The 19,912-nt window shown below is 37.3% G+C and overlaps 1 protein-coding gene across 1 annotated transcript in view; it reads left to right on the forward strand.

Annotated features, from left to right (window-relative positions):
* LOC128905166 (golgin subfamily A member 4-like) overlaps nucleotides 1–19,912 on the forward strand; it is a 71,509-nt gene that overhangs the window by 43,576 nt on the left and 8,021 nt on the right. The window contains 8 exon segments of the mRNA XM_054190780.1: nucleotides 260–4,554; nucleotides 5,288–5,409; nucleotides 6,454–6,584; nucleotides 10,605–10,718; nucleotides 14,057–14,077; nucleotides 14,251–14,319; nucleotides 14,915–14,990; nucleotides 17,314–17,417. Of these exon segments, the coding sequence (XP_054046755.1) occupies nucleotides 260–4,554; nucleotides 5,288–5,409; nucleotides 6,454–6,584; nucleotides 10,605–10,718; nucleotides 14,057–14,077; nucleotides 14,251–14,319; nucleotides 14,915–14,990; nucleotides 17,314–17,417 (4,932 nt within the window).

Genomic DNA, 19,912 nt, shown 5'->3' on the forward strand with positions numbered 1-19,912 from the left:
TTTATTTGAATTATTTCAATTCCTTCCAAATTTTTATTCTATCTATTTTCATTGCAGTGAAATAGAAACATTTTTATTAAATAACTAACTTACCATAATGGAAGCAAAGTTGAGAACAAAATAGATGAATGAAAGTGTTATATATAAAAAGTTGATATTGACTTAAAATAATGGAATAAGTGACTTGTAGTTACGTGAACCTGGTGAGATTTTTGCCTTTTGAATACTCTCATTCTTTTAAAACTGTATTCTCTAACAGAGGATTCTTGAACTGGAAAGCTCTCTTGCAAAGTATTCACAAGACGACAGAAAGCAATCAGAGGAATTAAGTACTCTGATGGAGTCTGAAAAAAAGCAGCACAATAAGGAAATCAATGATATAGTTGAAAAACACAAGAAAGAATTGGAGAACATGAAACAGCAGCAGGAAGAGCTTTGGACAGAAAAACTTCAAATGTTAAAGCAACAACAAGTAACCGAAATAGAAAAAATGAGAGAGAAACAGGAACAAGAGATAGATACAATTTTGAAAGAGAAAGAAACAGTTTTCCGTGCACACATAGAAGAGATGAATGAAAAAACATTAGAAAAACTTGATGTGAAACAAACAGAATTAGAAGCACTGTCTTCTGAGCTGTCGGAAGCACTAAAAATACGTCATGATTTAGAGCAAGAGCTCTCAGAATTGAATAGTAAAATGTGTGAAGCAAAGAAAGAATTGGAAGGCAAGTTGGAAGAAGAGACAAAACGGCACAATGAACAGATTGAAATGATGTTAAAAGAACACGAAATGTCTATTCAAGGTGTTGAGAAGGTACACAAAGAAGAACTCAACAAACTCAAGCAGTCATTGGAGGAGAAGGACAGACATCTGGAGGAACTAAAAGCACATGAAGCGAAACTAAAGGAATCTGCAGAAAGATCTGAAGCTGAACTTTCTCAAGTGTCTGCAAAGCTAGAGGAGCTTTCAGAGTCTCATCAGAGTACTTCTAGTGAGCAGGCAAAGATTTATGAAGAGGAATTAGCAAAGCTGCAGCAAAAACTGACAGATCTTGAAGGTGAAAAATTGCAACTTAGTGAGCAGCTAGAAAGAACTGAATCCCAGCTGAATGAAGTCAAGAATGAGTTAGAGGCATATGTCTCTCAGGTGCATGAACTGAAGCAGCGTTTGCAAGAAGAAAGCAATGAAAATACACAAAAAGTAACCTCTGTAACACAACAATATGAATGTCAACTGAAGGATATACAAAGAGAGGCTGAAGAGACAAAGAGAAGTCTAACTGACAAGGAAAACGAAATTGAACATATGAAGAAGTTACAGAACAAGCAAGTCGAAGAGCTTAAACAGCAGCTGTTAGCCGGAGAGGAGAGAATTAGTGCTTTACAAGGAGAATATGAAAGTAAACTAAAACGTCAGGAGAACAAAATGGAGAAAATTAAACAGAAATCAAAAGATATGCAGGAAGCTTTCAAAAAGAAACTTGCTGAGCAGGAAGCTAAACTCAAAAAAGAGCTTGAAAACAAGCAGTTGGAGTTTAGTCAGAAAGAGAGCGAATTCAATGCTAAAATGTTGGAAATGGCACATGCCAGCTCAGCTGGAATCAATGATGCCGTGTCAAAACTGGAATCTAATCAGAAAGAGCAACTAGAGAGTCTTGCAGAGGCTCATAGGAGGCAGTTGGAAGAAATTACCCAGAGTTGGGAGAAGAAACTCAATCAGCAGGTTGAGGAACTTCAGGAAAAACATGAAATGGAACTGCAAGAGAAAGAGCAGGAGGTTGGAGACCTGAAACAGAAACTTGCCACCTTCAGTGCTGAGAAGGAGGACTCCAGAACAGAAATAACCCGACTGAAGGAAGAACAGGTGAAAAGGGAGGAGTCCCTGAAAGAACTGCAAGAGCAACTAAAGCAGTCAGTAGCTAAGGTGAATGCTTTGTCTGATACGGAAAGTGACCTGAAAACACAGTTGAAAAAATTGGAAAGTGATCTTAATCAGTCCCTGAAAGAGCAGTCAGAACTTCAGGAACAGGTCAGTAAACAGAAAGCAGTTGAAGAAAACGACAAAGCCAAAATTTCTGAGCTGGCTGATATGCTGAAAACACTTGAGGAGAAACTCCAAACTGTGCAGTCTTCTCAGAATAAAGATCATGAAAATTATAAGAAAAAAATAGAGGCCATTCAGCTAAAAGAAATTGAGTTTAAGAAGCGGTCAGAAGAACTTGAAGCCCAGTTAGATGCTTATTGGAAGAATGCTGAAGCTTTATTGCAAACAAAAAGCAATGAATTACTTGAAAAATGTAATGAAAAAATTGCCATAGTAACATGCAAAATTGCGGATTGCGAGCGCCGAACTGCAAAAGTTAAAGAAGCAGTAATAATTAAAGTGAGTAAGATTCCTGAACTAGAAGCTCAACTTAGAGAAATAACTGAGCATCATTCTGCTGCAAATACTTCTTTGCAAAAGTCAATGCAACAGCTGCAAGAGAAGGACGATTTAATTATGTCCATGAGAGCTGACATTGAAGGACTTGTAACAGAAAAGGAACAATTGCAAAAAGAAGGAGGGCATCAGCAGCAAGCAGCATCAGAAAAAGAAACTTGCATAACACAGCTGAGGAAAGAGTTATCTGAAAATATCAATGCTGTCACCTCGATGAAGGAGGAACTCCAGGAAAAAGAATCTGAGATCTCTGCTCTTAAGAAAACAATTGATGACCTTAATGTTAGACTTGAAAGCACAATAAGTTTAACGGAGAAGGAAGCAGCCATGTCTCTGTTAAGCAAGCAACATCAAGAGGATCGGTTGCAGTTGTTAAACCAGGTACAGGAGTTGTCATCCAGAGTTGAGGCGCTGAGTCAAGAAAAAGCATCAGCTCTTGAGCAGGTAGATCATTGCAGGGCCAAGCTGTCAGAGTGGAAGACGAAAGCACAAACCAGGTTTACGCAAAATCATGATACTATTAAAGATTTGCAGAGCAAACTTGAATTAAGCAATACTGAAGCCAATAAAAAAGATGAAGAGCTAAATAAACTGAAGGAGCAGCTGGCTAAACAAAGCAAGAATCTGGATAGTTTAAAAAGTGAATTGGAACAAAAGCAAAACAGGAGGGAAAAGCAAGAAAGTGAGTTAAGTGCAAAGTTAAAAAACCAAGCAGCAAGAATTGCCGAACTAGAAGAACACATTGCTCAGAAAACTTCAGAAAATGATTCCTTGACGGAGGAACTTAAAAAATATAATGAACAAAAAGACACAGAGCAGAAAGAGATAGCTTGGCAACTCCAGCAGGCAGAGAAGGTGGCTTTTGAAAAGGACAATAGATTTAAGGAGGCTGAAGAAAAAGTGCTCAATCTTGAGAGGCAAATAGATTCACTGAAAGCTGAATTTGAAGCAAAGGAGAAAGAATTTGATCAAATGAAATCAGCAATGCTTAAAAGCAAAGAGAAAGAACTGAAAGAATTAGAAGAGAGACTAAATGCAGAAAACAGCACTAAGCTGGCAGATCTGAAAAAGAAGGCAGAGCAAAAAATCGGTTCTATTAAAAAGCAATTGATGTCTCAGATGGAAGAAAAGGAACAGGAATATAAGCAAGATAGAGAAAATCAGTTAAGAGACTTGGAACAAAAAATACAGGAGAGAGATGCCAAGATCGAGTCCTTAGAAGAAAAAATTAAGTCAACAAGAGATTCCACAGAATTAGAGAAAGAAATGCTGCAAAAAGTAGAGAGTGTAAAAGCTGCTGTAGAACAAGAAAAAAATAAAATGCTTGAGAGTGTCCAACAGACATATGAAAAGAAAATACACGTGTTACAGAAGGGCTTAACAGAAAAAGATGAATTGTTGCACAAGTATGAAAAGGAACAACAAGAGAGTAATGACACTCATCTAGAACTGCAAAACAAACAGGAAGAACTCCTTAAAAAATTAGAATGTGTTGAGAAGAGCCATCAGGAGGAGCAGAGTAGGACTGAAAGCCTCAGGAAAGAACTTGAGGAGCAAACCAAAAAATACTCGCTGTTAGCAGATGAGCATGCTCGTTGTGGTGATGATTTAGCAAGCAGTAGAGAAGAGTTAAAAGCTAAAGAACGAAAACATCTTGATATGGAGAACGTAATTGGAGATTTCCAGAAAAAATTGCAGGAGAAGGAGGCAGTCAGTCAGTCTTTAGAACAGAAGATAAAAGAGTTGGAAAATAATCTGGTGAAGGAAAATGAAGCGCATAAGATTGAAATGGAAGATAGGAGTTTGAGATACGAAGAAAAGCTAAAAAGTTTACAGCAACAGTTGGATGAAAAAAATGACAGTCTGAAAGCTTTTGAGGAAAATGCTGAAGAAAAGGCTAAATCTGGTTCGGAGCTGCAGAATTTACTAGGTGATATGCAGAACCAGCAGAAGGACTTGCAGACTAAACTGGAAGAGACTGAAAGGGAGAAACAGAAACTACGCAAAGAAGTGAGTAATCTTCAAAAAGACTTACGTACTCTGCGAAAGGAACATCAGCAGGAGCTTGACATAGTAAAGAAGGAGTCCTTAGAAGAAATGGAGCAGAAAATCAGGTAAATTCTTTTTCCTAGTCTTGTTGCCATTTCATTGCTGTATCTTTAACTACTAAAACCTCAAGAACTTTTTAAAGCTCAATTTGTAACAATGAAATAATGACTGGTATTTTTCTAAATAGACTTATAGAAACATCAAGAAAAGAGCTACTCGAAAGTAGGACTTCATGAATGCCATTTGAGTCATCAGTTTAAAAAGTGGTTTGTCTGTTGGCAAAGTAATGCTGCTTTTCATTTGTTTTAGAGATGGTCATTTTCAGCATTGCCAGAATGTAAAATATAATTCTGTTTTCCTTAAACAGGAAACAAAGTTTATTAAAACATTAGTACTGAGAGCTTCATGTTCAAATGATATCAAGAATTGTTCATGCGTACTGCACAAAAATGTGGTATACTGCTCAACACTCTAATAGCTTCTCAAGCAAGCAATTCCCTAAAAATTCTGCACATTCTTTACTGCTGGTTCTTCTTCTTCCTCAGAGAAAACTCTGGCTTCTGCAAGGATTCAATTCTGAGTTGTTTTTTTAAAAGAAACACCTATGCCTTGCAGGCCAATTCAGTGGGAGAGGAACAAAAAGCCTCCCTGAATCCCACAGAATCCATGTAATTCAAAACCATCCCATTCTAAAATAGTTTTGGAGAAATTCCCAGATCTCCTACCTTGCTAAACTGTTCTTGCACTCTCTTTTAACATTTTATTTCCTCAGTCTGTTTTTTTGACATTTTTGTACAGATGTGAACAAGAAGACCTTGAGTTGAAGCACAGCTCCACCTTAAAGCAGTTAATGAGAGAGTTCAATACTCAGCTGGCTCAAAAAGAAAGCGAATTGGAAGCAGCAGTAAAAGAGGCGATCAGTAAGTGAAATACTAATATAATTGTAATCAGTAGAATGGCCAGAAAACAAAATCTTCAGCTGTTTTGGGGAAGGGGTTTTACCTGCGACTCTGATAAAGACGACGTGTGTTTTATGACTGCCTAGAGAACACAGGGAAAGAACTTCTTTTCCTCAGGAAATAACATATAAATGTTAATTGTAACACAATTAGGCAAACACGTGTGTAGCTATTCTTCCTTGCCCTGGAGGATGGCAGATCTGGCACTCTGTTTGCATCTCTCATGGCAAGAGTTACCCCTTGATAGCCATAGGTACTACCTTTTTATCATATGTACAAAATAAAAACAAAAAGGAGATTATGGTTTTAGAGGGGAAAACATGTTGGTAAGTTTTCATTGTAATACTACTTAGGCTTCAGCAATACAAACCTTTAACACTTCATTGTTGAATATATGGCACTGAAGGGTGCCTTTTAGAGACACTTAAATCCATACGCGAATCAGAATTGCATTTTCTTAGCTGTGTCTTGCAGACTTCATTCACTGTAACCACTAACAGGCACCAGCTGGATATCATGTCTGATATATCGTATGGTTATAACTGGAGTACACCATATTTCAACTTCTCTGTCCATCTTTTGGCACCATAGTGTAAGTTGGAGGTCGGAGAAGTGAGCGGAAAGTATCTTTTGACTACACAGTTACTGGAAGTACCCCTACCTGTGAGGAATTTCTGAAGATTTGCAGGTGTTTCGATCACTTCTCTAGATAAAGTAGAAGACAGAAGTCATTGATAAATACTGGTTGTGATCTTAACTTTTAGAGAAAAGTTCCAGCAGATATTAAAATTTGCTGTGGAGACCAGACTGCAGACAACAAACTTCATACTTGTTAGGATCAAGTGACATAATTATCACTGTCTGTGAAAAATGAATTTTCTTGACAAGTTTTCCTTATAGATGCCTTCCACAGTTGTCTCTAAGCTTTTTTAAATTCTGCTGTGACAGAATTTAATAAAATAAATATGCTTTTTTTTTATATCACCTGACTTTTTTTTTTTATAGGTAAAGCCCAGGAGGTCGAAACTGAATTGATCGAAAATCATCACATAGAGACAACACAGTTGCATAAAAAAATTGCTGAAAAAGATGATGATCTAAAAAGGACTGTGAAGAAATATGAAGAAATCCTTGAGGTATCTTTCTGAAAAGTGATAGTGACTACATACATTTTAAAATAACTCTTTCCCGTGTTTCATTGAACAATTAGACAGAAAAACTGTCATTCTTTCTAGTAAAGATCTTACTGCTTGAATTATGCTTGATATGTGTGGTGGCCTAGCTTGCAGTTAAACGTTTGTTTCTGTGTTTTATGAACATGAAAAAACACCAGAAATTAAGCCCTAGCTCTGATCATTCAATAAAAATTATACAGTTAGATCCTTATGTCCTTGAACAGTTTGTGTTCTGGATTGACATGAGAAAAGCAAGTGAGTTAAATATAAGCTTTACTAGAGTTGTGGTGGTGGTGATAGAGTGTCTGTGAGTCAGCCTCACTCTCTAGCAGCTTCCTCTGATGCTCTGTCCAGGTTGGCACCATAGTCCTTAAAGTGCATAGTCCTATGCAGGGTGCAGCCTGTTCGCGTAAGTGTTGTGCTACTAAGGCTTTCATTTTCACTTGTATGTGAACAGTTTGTCCGCATGATATTTGCGAATAGACACAGTTTTGCTCTAGTAACATTTCCACCAGAAGTTAGCAGCCAACTTCAGTCTAAAGATACTTTGCCATCCAATGATGCCTCCTGTTTTAGCCAAGTATATTGTCCCAGCCCTACGTGTTGGGCAACAAAAGATTGAATGCTTTTTGGTGCTATCATCCTGAGGTGCAGGCTTTAATTTTGCTAATCTTAGTCCTGTTTGCACAAATTATTAAATAAAAAAGAACGTCCCTTGAATAGAGAGAGTAGTAATAAATGTAAATGAACTTCTGTTTGTTTATGCTCAGTTACCAGCTCAGAGAGCTCTGTACTGAGCATGACTGAATGTTTAATATTAAAAATTTCAATCTCGTAGGCAGGTCGGTGTGTTCCACTCTGATTATTTTTTTTTTTTGAACTCCAAGCAAGTTGGATGAGATGGTAGGGTTTTAAATTTAGAGTCCCCTTCTTTTGTTTCCTAATTTAGAAAAATTGCACCATATAAAACAGTTGAGATAATTTTATTTTTTTTTTTGTACCATAGGTCTAAATTCTGCATTTCTGGAGGATTTATATTTCTCTTAGCTGAATGCACGATGTGTTGCCATTCAGGTCCTTACTTTACAGACCTAAATAGGTCTGTGATTTGAAGTCATCCAGATGTAATTCCTCTGTGTTTTCTGATGCATTCAGTCTGTCCCTATGTCACAAACATGCACACCATACTCAATGTATGATCTTGAAGGTTTAGGCTAATTTGACTTCTGTGCGGTTGGAGGACATAACAGTTATTTTTTTTGCATCTCTTTGGTGATGGTGATGCCTGCAGCTGCAATAAGGTGCAGTTTGGTATTTTAAATTTCACAGTACATGTTTTATTTTTTAGGTAATGGCATATGTGTATGTGTTTGTTTCTGTTATTTTAGGGAAGGAAAAAAAGTTAGAGAATTTGTTACCTTTTTCCCTGAAAAAGTATTGCAAGCATCTCAAAAGTTAAGAAATATTTATGTTATACTGAGTGTGTGTCATATGTATTGAGATTTCTGATAGAAATAGGAACATAAGCATCGGCAGATGTATGGTTTTTCTCAGTTTAGCCTAAATTTACCAGTTATTACCCCACTTATACCTGACTTGGCTTGTGATAGGTTTGAGAAATTTTGCGTAAAGACATTTATGTAGAGAGGTTTGTCTCTGTCATAAATGGTAAGAAGATGAAGCAAAAATAATGCCAGTGGCAAGAATGGATTTTGCTCATATAACTTTATAGCTCTTTGTTGCATTTTAAACAAGGTTAATGACGCTAAAAATTAGTCTAACTTGATTTGAGTATATGCTCTTAAAGACCACCAAGAATCATTCAGTCTGTTAAACTTAATATGATTTATTGGTGAAGTGCTCCCCTGGTACTTCTCTTGCTTTATCTAGTGTTTGCTTGTCTTTCATAAACACTTTTATCACATAAGATTTCATGAAAGTCTCACTAATTAAAGGACTTGTAAATCAGCATTGCCTGTAATTTGAGGCCTAAGTCTTTTTTCTTCAACTGAAGTATATAATTAGAGAAAATTTGAATGTTTTGCTCCAGCTAGCTTATTTTAAGCCTATCTGTGAGCTAAAAATAAAATATCTAACTTCAGGTGTATCTTCTTTCCTTTGTCGCAATGCCTCCCATGTGCATACAGGATAGGCCTTGTGCGATTTGGGAAATCACGACTTTATTGAAGTCTTAGCTTTTCAGCGTATGCCAGATGCTGTATAGAACAGTAAGTTCTTATTGTAAATACAGATTCTGTAGCATGTTGAAACCCCAGGTGATCTCTAATTATTTCAAATTTTAAATTATAATCTCTATTCAGGGGTTTATAAAAGTAATGGCTCACAGGTAGGTCCCTTTTACGGAAGCGTCATTCATCATTTTGATTTGAATTTCTTGTCTGCATTTCAACTACCTTCTATGACTAAGGATGATGTGCATGCAATTTTGATTTATTTCAGTGAACAGTGGTCTAGAAATTGTAAGAATTTAGATTCCCGATGTAAAAAAAAAAAAAAACAAACCAAACAACCAAACCTCAACTGCCCAAAACCCCCAAAGAACAGCCACCACCATCCCCTCAAAAGAAAACCAAAAAAAAAAAACCCAAGGGAAAACAGAAGCAACTGAATATGCCAGGTATTGAGGGTTTTTAACTAGAGGAATATAACAATCTATAAAAGAATCTTAGAAAAGGTAAATTGTTGATGTATTTTTGAGGGCATAGAAAAATCACATGAATGAATAAAAAAATAACGCTGTTTGGAGATCATGATGTTTGAGCAAGGCTTTTATTGAATGTGGATATTCTTAAAACTTCTAGGCCGTAAAACTTGCTCAGGTACTGTGACTTTCCGTTCAGTAGGTTTTTTTGGGGAGGTTGCTTTGTTTCTTTTTGGTAGTGGTTTTTGAGCTGAGAGGCTGCATGGGGGGGGTGTTTATTCTTAAGTAGGGTGCAAGGAGCATGTTAAAAAGTGGCCTTACGGGAAATAATTCTTTTTCTACTTATGGCATACCCTAAATCTGTTAAGCCTGGATCAGTTTTCTAGTTCTGCACTTACATCTCCAGTGAATATTCTGTATCATTCTGCTTGTACTCTTAGGGTTTGAATGGAATAAAATTTTGATGAGCAGTTCTGTTCTTGATAACAGTTGATTAATTGTACTAATTTGATCTGAAGCGCTACCGCATAGCAGAGCGGGCAGCTCGCTGCCCTCAGTGGTTAGCATGAGTGAAACTAGAGTTTTAGTTTAGTTCAGTGATGAAGGCATGCACTTTGAATTGGAGTGCTGTTTTATAAGCTGCCTAATGTGTTATCTCCCAGAAAGGCCAGAGGGGGCACAATTTTAAAAAGTGCCATATAGGTCGATTAACTTGCTAGGATTTGAGTCGTCATATTTTTCTCCTATAATTGTACTCTTCACACTGTCATAAAACAGGCAGGAAGAGTTCGTTTCCTCCCTACCATTCTTGCTGCACAGTGCCCTCCAAACTCCTGTGAACGGGAAATTGATGTTTCTGGAAATATGCTTAAAATTGCTTTAGGAACATCTTTGTGAAAATGAGTGAGGAAAGGATTTAAGTCCTTGTTACTTGCAGAGTATAGGAAGTATCTCTGCATCATCTCGGTGTCCCTTTCATGAGGGTCATACAAGCAAGCACAGCCTCTTCAGCAATACACTTAATGGATTATACCGAAATGTTATTTTAGTGCCTTACAGAAATAGCTCTTTTTTTGTAATTTGCAAAAAACTAACTGTAATCTTAACTGTGTAAGTTTAATTGTCGAAGGCCTGCAAAATCTTGTTAAACTCCTATGTTTGTTTCTGCAGTCCTGTAGCATAACTACTTTATACTGAATTTCAAGCATATTCTTTCTGTGTATAGCATAACTGTTTTTTTGATTGCTTTCTGTCCACTGTAGTTAAGGTTTTGAGGGGTTAGTTTAATTGTATAATTTTTTTTTTCCTATATTTTGAAGGCTCGTGAAGAAGAGATGACAGCAAAAGTTCAGGAGTTGCAGGCACAGCTAGAAGACTTGCAAAAGGAATACAAACAAAGGATGGCAGAAGAGGAACATTGGAACAGTGAAAAAGTGAGCTGGCACTAACGTTTATATCTTTAGGTGTGAAATGCTTAGTCTTCATGAAATTCTCTAGTTTGCTCTTAATTGGATTTTATTTATATATCTGGCCTTCACTGTCCCATACAGTTTCTGTTCTTTCAGATGTTAACTTCTTCAAAAGTGAACCTCTTTAGAATCTGCATTACTTGATGCTACCTTTTTTAATGGTATGCTAAAAAGTCCGGTTGTGTTGTGATTATTAGCGTTGGGGTTTTGTCCTCTACATGTTGTCTTCATGTTGATTTTATTGGAAGCCCTTTAGAAGGAAAGGAAATGGCATTATGTCATTTTTAATGGGTTTATTTTTTAAAATTCAAATTCCATAGGGCTCTGAAATAGTGCCTTGAAAATATCAATTACGGACAGAGAGGTCTTCATTCAAAGAAGACTGAGTGCATACTTTTGCCTTTCTGAGACCGCATTTCAGTTTAAGGAATTCTTTGATGAAAATATTACTAGTTATTATTACACTAAGAAGAGGAAAACTGTATGAGGTGTTGAGTCACTGATGAGAATTCATATTAACCTTATTTTTAAATATTTTTTTTGACAGCAGGCAGCAACGGAGATACTAAATATATTTATTTGACACTACAAACTTACAGTACAAATTATCTCATTGCCCTAATGTTTGTCCCTTCTGCCTTGGACTTGCTTACCACACCCTTTATATTACTTTTACTAACTTTTCCATGACATGAGTGTTGTTTTCATAACAAAAAGCAGAAATACTTGTATCAGATTGCCTTGTATTCTTAATCAAGCCTTGTCCACCCACTGACGATAATCTTATGAAAGCTTATTGTCTGGAGGAAGATTCTTTAAGAGACTCCTAAACTCTAAAATATAATTCTGAAAAATATGAAGAGTACTTTATCTTTAGGACTCCTTCATTACCTGTTTCACTGCTTACTTCATTAATGAAGCTAAAATACAGGTGTCATATTATACACGCATCTTCAGGATTACATATTCACTGATAGGACAGGAAAGTTGTATCAAAACTATACACCATCAACAGTATTTCATGTATTTCTCAATTCTTTCCAGAAATGCATCACACAGATTTGCAATGGTAGCATAGAGCTGTAAAATATTGAATATTGCAAATATTACATCTCTATGTAAAGGTGAATGAATCTGCTTACAATAAACAAAATAAAAAGATAATTTTGCCTGTCTTCGGAATCTTGTCCACAGTTCTATACTCCTTGGAGTTTCTCTGGCAGACTTTGGAGAAACTCAAAGGAGTTGTTCCATCTGTGATATAAACCAGTTGAGAGAACTCCATTGCTCATAAATAGCTTTGTTTTAAAGAATAAATGATGTCTCATTTGGAGGGGAGGAAAACCAGGGTTGTGTGGTAGTGCATGTACTTTAGTACAGTTAAAGCATCTAGGTTTGAAGTACTTGCAGAATAAGAACGGGATTTTTTGGCGACTGTAAGGCAGTTAAAAATCCATGATTTCGCTGGCATACAGGCATCAAGCTTTCTTGAATAATTTTGAGAATTCCAAGTAAATTCAAATTTAGCAAATTTTTCACAAGATTTATTTTGCATAACTCTGATTTAACTGAATGTGAATTTCTTATTTCATACTATTTTCAATGGTGGCTTTGTCTCAAAACAATATAACAATTCTAATAGTCAGATGATGCTATTGAATGTGCAGGTGGCTCCTGGTACATCTTCTGGTTCAGTCAAAGCTCAAATATTTAGAGTGCTGTGAGTAAATGAGCTTCAGTTCTTGTTTTACCAATATTTCAGAATTGGATTCTCATTCTTTGATACAGTCTGTCGGGAGGTAGTTTTCTCTTTTCCTCTTTAGAAATTAAGGTTTGTTGTTCTTCTTAATTCTTACCTGTCTTAATTTCTCCATTGCCTGTCCTCAGTATGTCTGTAGGAAGCTAATTTTGCTATTACTTGGTACAGTAGCATATATTTGCAATGGATACAATTGTATATATGTGCAACGTTACAGAGCTAGATGAGAAAATTGAACAGGACTTGTGGACCTTACCCACATACCTGAGCAGAAGTGTACAAATCCACATCTGGATTTCACATGTGCATTCATGTGAACTCTCATCATCTTTTATTTGCTGTGGTATCTTTTGTCTCACCTTCTTTTTTTATTCTGTTGCATTGTAACATTTTTCTCTTTTCTTTATTTTTTTTCATTCAGCAATAGTAGTAAAACGCTCATAATTTTTCCATTGACTGGAATCAACTTCTGTGGGCAATTGGTACCCTTGTTGTCCAAAGTTGGAGTCTCCCAAGTCACAGAAGTTTGTCTTATAAAACTTCCGGTGCTGCTTGTTGTCAGTCTAGGCCAAACATCATACGTAACACATCCACTTTGACATGAAGCGTAACTATACATTTGAACAATATTTTTCTGACTGTGATAAACAGTTGGCAAATACTAACAGCCTTAAGTGTCTGGTGAGACTGAGCTCTTCAGAAGCAAGAATTGCACTTGCAGGTTTGAGATCCATCGAGGAATTATTTTCCCCTATATTCTGTTTGCAGAGCGTAGGAAAACCCACGGGCTTTGTAAACCTGCAGAGATGGGGAATAGCTTTCATTTTCAACAGAATTCCAAAGAGGCTCAGGAAGAAACAGCCACTTCTGTATAAAGGTTTAGGTTACCTTAGAAAAAAATAAACCATTTTGCACACAAATGATTTGATGTTAAAATGATTTACAACCTTGAGTTATACCTATGACTACTAAAACATTATTTTTCTTAAAGTTTGAACATCAAAAGATAGAGATTTCAGCTTAGAATTGTTTCTGTACTTCGTAAACATTGCTATCTTTGCAAGACTTCCAGCTAATGAAGCTCTTAAGCTGAAGCTATTTTCGGATAAACGTTCACATTTATCTTGGAGAACTAAGGAAGAAGATTCAATATTGTGAATAGTATTAATAGTAGTTAGGGTTTTCCTGGTGTGTGCTTAATACTCGTTCAATTACCATTCATCTCCAATACGCATTTTGTAAAGATACGTAAATACTAAGTTCCTGAAGTTACGTTTATGATCATTGTCTTACAGAATCAAATGAGAGAATTTAAATATAAGCTTTCTGTACTGTCAGTACAAATAAGTTAAACTCTATTTATGGGACTGCTTATTTTTATAAGTGTATGTGTGATTTGGTCATTTCAGTTTTTATCATCCTTAATTAACACATTGTCTGGGAACTAGGTGATCAGTATTTCTTTTTTTCTTACCTGTGTCCAGTGCTTGATATACTCAGTATTTTTCATACATTTTAATCTAAATTTTTTTTGTTGTTCTAGGTCACAATAACAGAACTTCAGGTAAGTCTTACTGATTCTTTGATCTAGATAATTCTGTTTCACAGCAGTTTGAAAGCAGAAATACTGCTTATAAGTTTGTGTGTGTTAAAAGGAGAAAGAGTTTTATTGAAAAGGTACCTGTGATCTGTCTTCAGCAGTTTCTTGATGATTTCCATACGTGGCTGTTTTTTCAGGCACAGCTCGCACAGAAGACAACACTAGTCAATGATTCAAAACTGAAAGAGCAGGAGTTCAGAGAGCAGGTAAGGGCGCTGTTTGAACAAGTAAAAAGTATTCTTGCTTGATACTTTGTGTTTGCAGTATTAAAAGGTTTGTTCTTTTCAAGTGATGATGTAGCACATCTCCACACAGGTACTATGGAAATAACATGCATGTAAACTAATTTGGACTCACACTTGCTCTCGGAAGATCTGTGCGCTTTTCAAAGTATTCCTTTATCTCCTGAGAATGAAAATACCACACGCTCTTGATACAGGTTAACAAAACATTTGCACAGTGAAAAATGGAACAGTGCACTTCATGAAGTTAGGGTCTTTTCTTTTTCTAAACTAAACTTTTTTTGATGTTAAGTACAATTTTTGTCCTTTTTTATGTATGCTTATGTATATAAAACAGATGTGTATATATGTATATACATATATATGCAAAACACTTTCCCTGCATATAGATATGTGTATATACACATGTACACGCTTTTCCTTAAGTATTTTAAGGACAGTTTCTAATAACACAATTTTTAATAGAAGGAGATGATGTTTAGCTGAAAACTATTTCACTTACACTTATTTTAGCTGCTTTTGAGTATACCATTTATCATTTTGACTGTTCTCTATTTAGATTCATGTACTGGAAGACCGGCTGAAAAATTATGAGAAGAATATGTACGTCACATCAGTTGGAACACCGTACAGAGGTAAGTATGCAGTTTTCATCACAAATAAGTTTTTCGTTTGTTTGAAAGATATGCTTTGGTTTATGCAATTTATTAAAATTGACAGGTTTTTTTTAAAACACTCATATAGTATTTTTATGACATCTTATCCTTGTTTTGTCTTATCTGTTATAATAGAGCTGGTGTGTGATTTCTAAATGCACAAATCACACAGCGTTTTGTTTGGTTTTTTGGTTTGGTTTTTTTTTTATGTCGTACAGTTAGAAGAGCTCTATATCAGAGTTCTTAAGCTTTCTCTATCACCAAGAGGAGTGGTATAGGCACTGGCACTTGAAAATGGGTGTGGAAGCATTATCCATTTGTCTTGGCTAATTAAATGTACATTTTATGACTCTTTAAAACTAACAATAGAAATGTTATGGATCTTTCTTGTGTTACGTGTCTGGGCATTTGCTCTTCTTGTGAATAGAGTTTCTTTGCAAGATCTCGTTAAAATCCCATTTCCACCTGTAACCTGTGTGTTGTGTGTCTTTGAAAGTGTTTTTGGAGCTGAAAAACCCCTGGCATTTCAGGCAAATATCAGTCTCATCATTATTTGGGTCACTGTGGGCATAGGAAATACAAGAGAATAGTTATTCTATGTTACGCCTGGAGTTGTGCATGAGGAGCTCTGACCTAGGCCTGAGGGCTCCATCCAGGAGAGCAGCTCTCTGCAGGGCAGGTCCCAGGCCCACCCAGGAGACAGGGGCAGAGACGGGCACACCTACAGCATCCCCCCGGCAGGGACTGACGGCCCCGGGCGGAGCTGAGACACGGCCCCTGGGCCCTTGGCAGCAGACGCTGGGGGTGGGGGTCCCAGGGGAGGCCTCTGAGCACCCCCAGCGCCCTGGCAGAAGGAGGCTTGCGCTGCTCATACGCCCTCCTGGGGGCTTTGATGGGTGACCACTTTGGAGACAAGAGTATTGGGCCACGTGGACCTTCGTTCTGAGGGAGTACTGTTGTTCTTAGGCTCTTTTGGTTTAGCATGTTTTTCCACAGGCAACAGATCCGGCCTTTTTAAAAATGAATACAAGAAGCAAAAACAAAAATCCACAGGGAAATGAACAGGTATTGCTCACCTCCAAAAGATTTGTTAGCCACTCAGTTGACGGAGCACGTCGTGCTTCCGGCTGAGGGCTTCATCTTTGAGCCTTGCTCGTGTCAGAGATGTGGGGTTTTGCCGTCCTGTGGAAACCCATCTAAACTGGATGAGCAAAGACTTTCAAGAACTGCACTTCACACATGCTTTTTGAAAATTTGTTGAGATGGTCCATCTCAAAATGATGCACAGGTCTCACCCTCGTCAGCAGGTACATGCTTCCTTCCCACAAGGTGACTGAGCCAAGGCCTAGGCTGGGACATAGTTATGGGTATTCAGTGCCTTCTGCTAGTGCAGCGCTGGGAAGAAACGGCATCAGAGATTTCCTCAGTGTGTCCTGGTAGGGAAAGGAGGAGATAGGAAGAAGAACATAGTAGGATAGCATAGTTCAGGTGGAAGGGACCTACAATGACCGTCTAGTTCAACTGCCTGACCACTTCAGGGGTGACCAAAAGTTAAAGCATGGTATTAAGGGCATCGGCCTTTTAAACACTGACAGGCATGTAACATCAAACACCTCTCCAGGAAGCCAGTTCTAGGGTTTGACAACCCTCTCAGTAAAGAAATGTTTTGTCATGTCAAGGCTGAACCTCCCCTGATGGATGCAGCTTTGAGCCATTCCCACGTGTCCTGGCACTGGGTACTAGGGAGAAGAGACCAGCACCTCTCTCTCCCCTTCCCCTCCTCAGGAAGCTGCAGAGAGCAGTGAGGTCACCCCTCAGCCTCCTTCCCTCCAATCTACACAAACCCTGAGTCCTCAGACACTCCTCAGAAGACATGCCTTCCAGTCCCTTCACCAGCTTTGGTGCCTTCCTCTGGATGCGCTCAAGTACCTTAACATCCTTTTTTAATGGAAAAAACCTTCATCTTTTTTTAGGTGGGGCCCAGAACTACCCACAATACTCAAGGTGAGGCCACACCAACACTAAATACAGCAGTGTAGTCACCTCTTTGGACTGGATGATTACGCTGTGTTTGATGCACCTCAGGATGGGTTTTGCCCTCTTGGCTGCCAGGGCACACTGCTGACTCCTGTTGAGCCTCCTGTCAACCAGCACCCCCAGACCCCTTTTTGCATCTGCTGTTACTCTGTCCTAGGTGCAGAATATCCAGCATTTGTTCCTGTTGAATTTCATGCCATTGGTGAAGCTTGCATTCATGTGAGTGACTCTCAGTATAAATATTCTCTCATTTTTGTTTACACAGATGGAAACCTTCACCATACTGACGTTTCCCTCTTTGGGGAGCCTACTGAGTTTGAATACTTGAGGAAGGTGCTCTTTGAATATATGATGGGTCGTGAGACAAAGGTATGGGAAGTTGTCTATGGTGACATGTGATGCGGGTTAGAATACAGTTTAACATCCTTGCTGTATAGATTTGAAATACCGTGTGTTTGTGATTTGTTACATGCTGTTGATTACTGACATGGGATTTGATAGCCTTTCACATTTTTTTTTCTGAAGAGGCATGGTCCGTAGTTTAAAAACTGTCAGCATGCCAAGTTGACTGGAGGGGGAAGGAGGGTTGTCACATCTCTCACCAATGTTCCTATGAAGACAAAAACCTTTGTAGGTAGATAACGGTTTTACTAGCAAAAATCCTGTTGTTAGTCAAGCTTGATGTACTTTGAAAGCTGGTATGCATAGCATTAGCAAAAATGCTCTTTTGATGTCATGATGACACAAATATGATAAATAACCGTTGGATTAAATAGTAGTTTGTCAGAAGCTTGGAAGATGGTGAAATATCTCTTTAATTGTTGCTTAAAGATGTTTTACAGGGCTCCCAAATCTGTCTGCCTTGCCTAGAATAGTATTCATTTACTCTTATGTGTTGTGAAAAGCTTCACAGTAGGCTGCTGCTTGTATGCTGCAAGCTTGTGAAATCATATCTAAGTTGGAATTTTACTGGCTTGTAACAATACTGATGCTTAGAGATTGACCAGGTTCAAAAGAGGTATGTCATAACACAAACATTTTTCTTGGATGGTAAATGCTATGTGGATGCTTTTTTTTTTTTTTTCTGTTTGTTTGTGGTTTGGTTTTTTACTCCTCCCTGGGGTTCTTCCATTCTTTGTTGCCCTGCTTTCAACTTGGACTACTATTAAACAAAGAGGTTTTATGTAGGTTTCTGTATTAATTAGTTTTGTTCTCATTGTGCTCTGTACCGCATAAAACTTGGTCTGTGCAGGACATCTTGTCCTTATGGGATTCCTCTTCCTCTCCCTTTTTATCCCATTTTTCACTTTGATATTAATTCCTTTTTTATTAAAAACACAAATCCCTGATCCAAAGAACCCAGAATCACTCATTACCTTCTGTTCACAAGCCAGTGGCTCATTGGATGGCTCTCCTACTTTAATAACAAACAACTGAAATCATTAAAGAAAAATACATACGTTACTGGATTTTATGATTTCGTGTTGCGAGGGACTTAGACAAGCAAAAGCGCTAAAAGACATCATCAATGTTTCAGCTTCAAACAAGTCTTGAGACTGCTGCAGACGATTATTGCAGATAGCTGATGCATGTAGCAAATTTGCATTCGAGAAAACCTCATTTGGAACCTCTTTTTCACTCATTAAGGCTGATTCTTACTGATCATCAAAACATTACTATACATGCCTCAAAACTTTGGATTATAAAGTAGTAGTGAGGGGTTTTCTCCTTTTTTAGCAGTGATGTGCTAAAATGTGCGGTTGATTTCTTCAATAACAGCAACAAACAACAACGACTGCTAAAGTAAATTGACTTTAGGTCTGTCTTCTGTCTTCCTTTCAATTGCTTAGATTAAAAGCTATACGAATAAATATATGTAATAAATTTAAGTAGGTATGCATTTATATATATGTATGCATTTGTAGAAATATACACGTATTTATTTGCCCTGGAGATTACATTGTATTTAACGAGAAGATGCCATTACAACATTGCCTCCACGTTGGCTTCTAAAAAAAAAGGTGAATATTGTTAGGAGAAAAAATAAAGCAGAAAAGATAGACATCTGGTTCCTACAATAACTGCAGAAGGCATTGTTTGAAAGTTGATATGATTGAAAGGGGAAGTATATTTAAACAAACAACCAGCAGAAAAAAATTTCAAAGCACTACAATTTTTAGCTTTTGGAAGTTAGATGTAGGTAGATAAGGGAGAATGACAGAGTTCTTAAAATTGAATATGATTGTGTTCCTCTCTATTGTGTGCTCATGCCAGTTTGATTACCTCTTAGCAACTTATAATCGAGAGTAAATGGTCCGATGTATTGCAAGAAGGGAAGAATTTCTGGTATTGTCTAGACCTCTGTTATTAGCTGATCAAAACTGTAGCTGTACTGGCATTTACTAATTGAAAATTAAAATGGAATGAAGGCTAGCATTTTTAGTAATTTAAATATGAAGATACATCGGTCGCTTCACTTTTGCTTCAAAAAGTATTTTCAAGCTTATTTCATCTGCTGGTTTTCTTTCAACCATTAGGTGTATTGCTGGAAGACACTGAGCTTAGTGTCTGCTCTCATAGGGATTTCATTATATAATCTTAAATTTAGTGAACTGTGTCTTCAAAACTGGTTTTGTCCTGCTACACTGACTGGAAAACCATGTGAGGGATAACATATTGTAATACACAGTCTAAGTGTGTTTGTGAAGTATTAGTGCGTGCTTTTTTCCCCTCGACACAGTCCTTGAGTTACAAGATGTGTATTGAGATTTACCTCCTCGATACAGGTATACCTTTCAGTTTTTGTTTTCCTGAACCAGACAAGGCAGTTTTTTCTAATTTTCTCTTACAAGATCATTCTGGTG

The sequence above is a fragment of the Rissa tridactyla genome, chromosome 2 (genome assembly GCF_028500815.1).
Source record: "Rissa tridactyla isolate bRisTri1 chromosome 2, bRisTri1.patW.cur.20221130, whole genome shotgun sequence".
In the NCBI taxonomy this organism is placed as follows: Eukaryota; Metazoa; Chordata; class Aves; order Charadriiformes; family Laridae; genus Rissa; species Rissa tridactyla.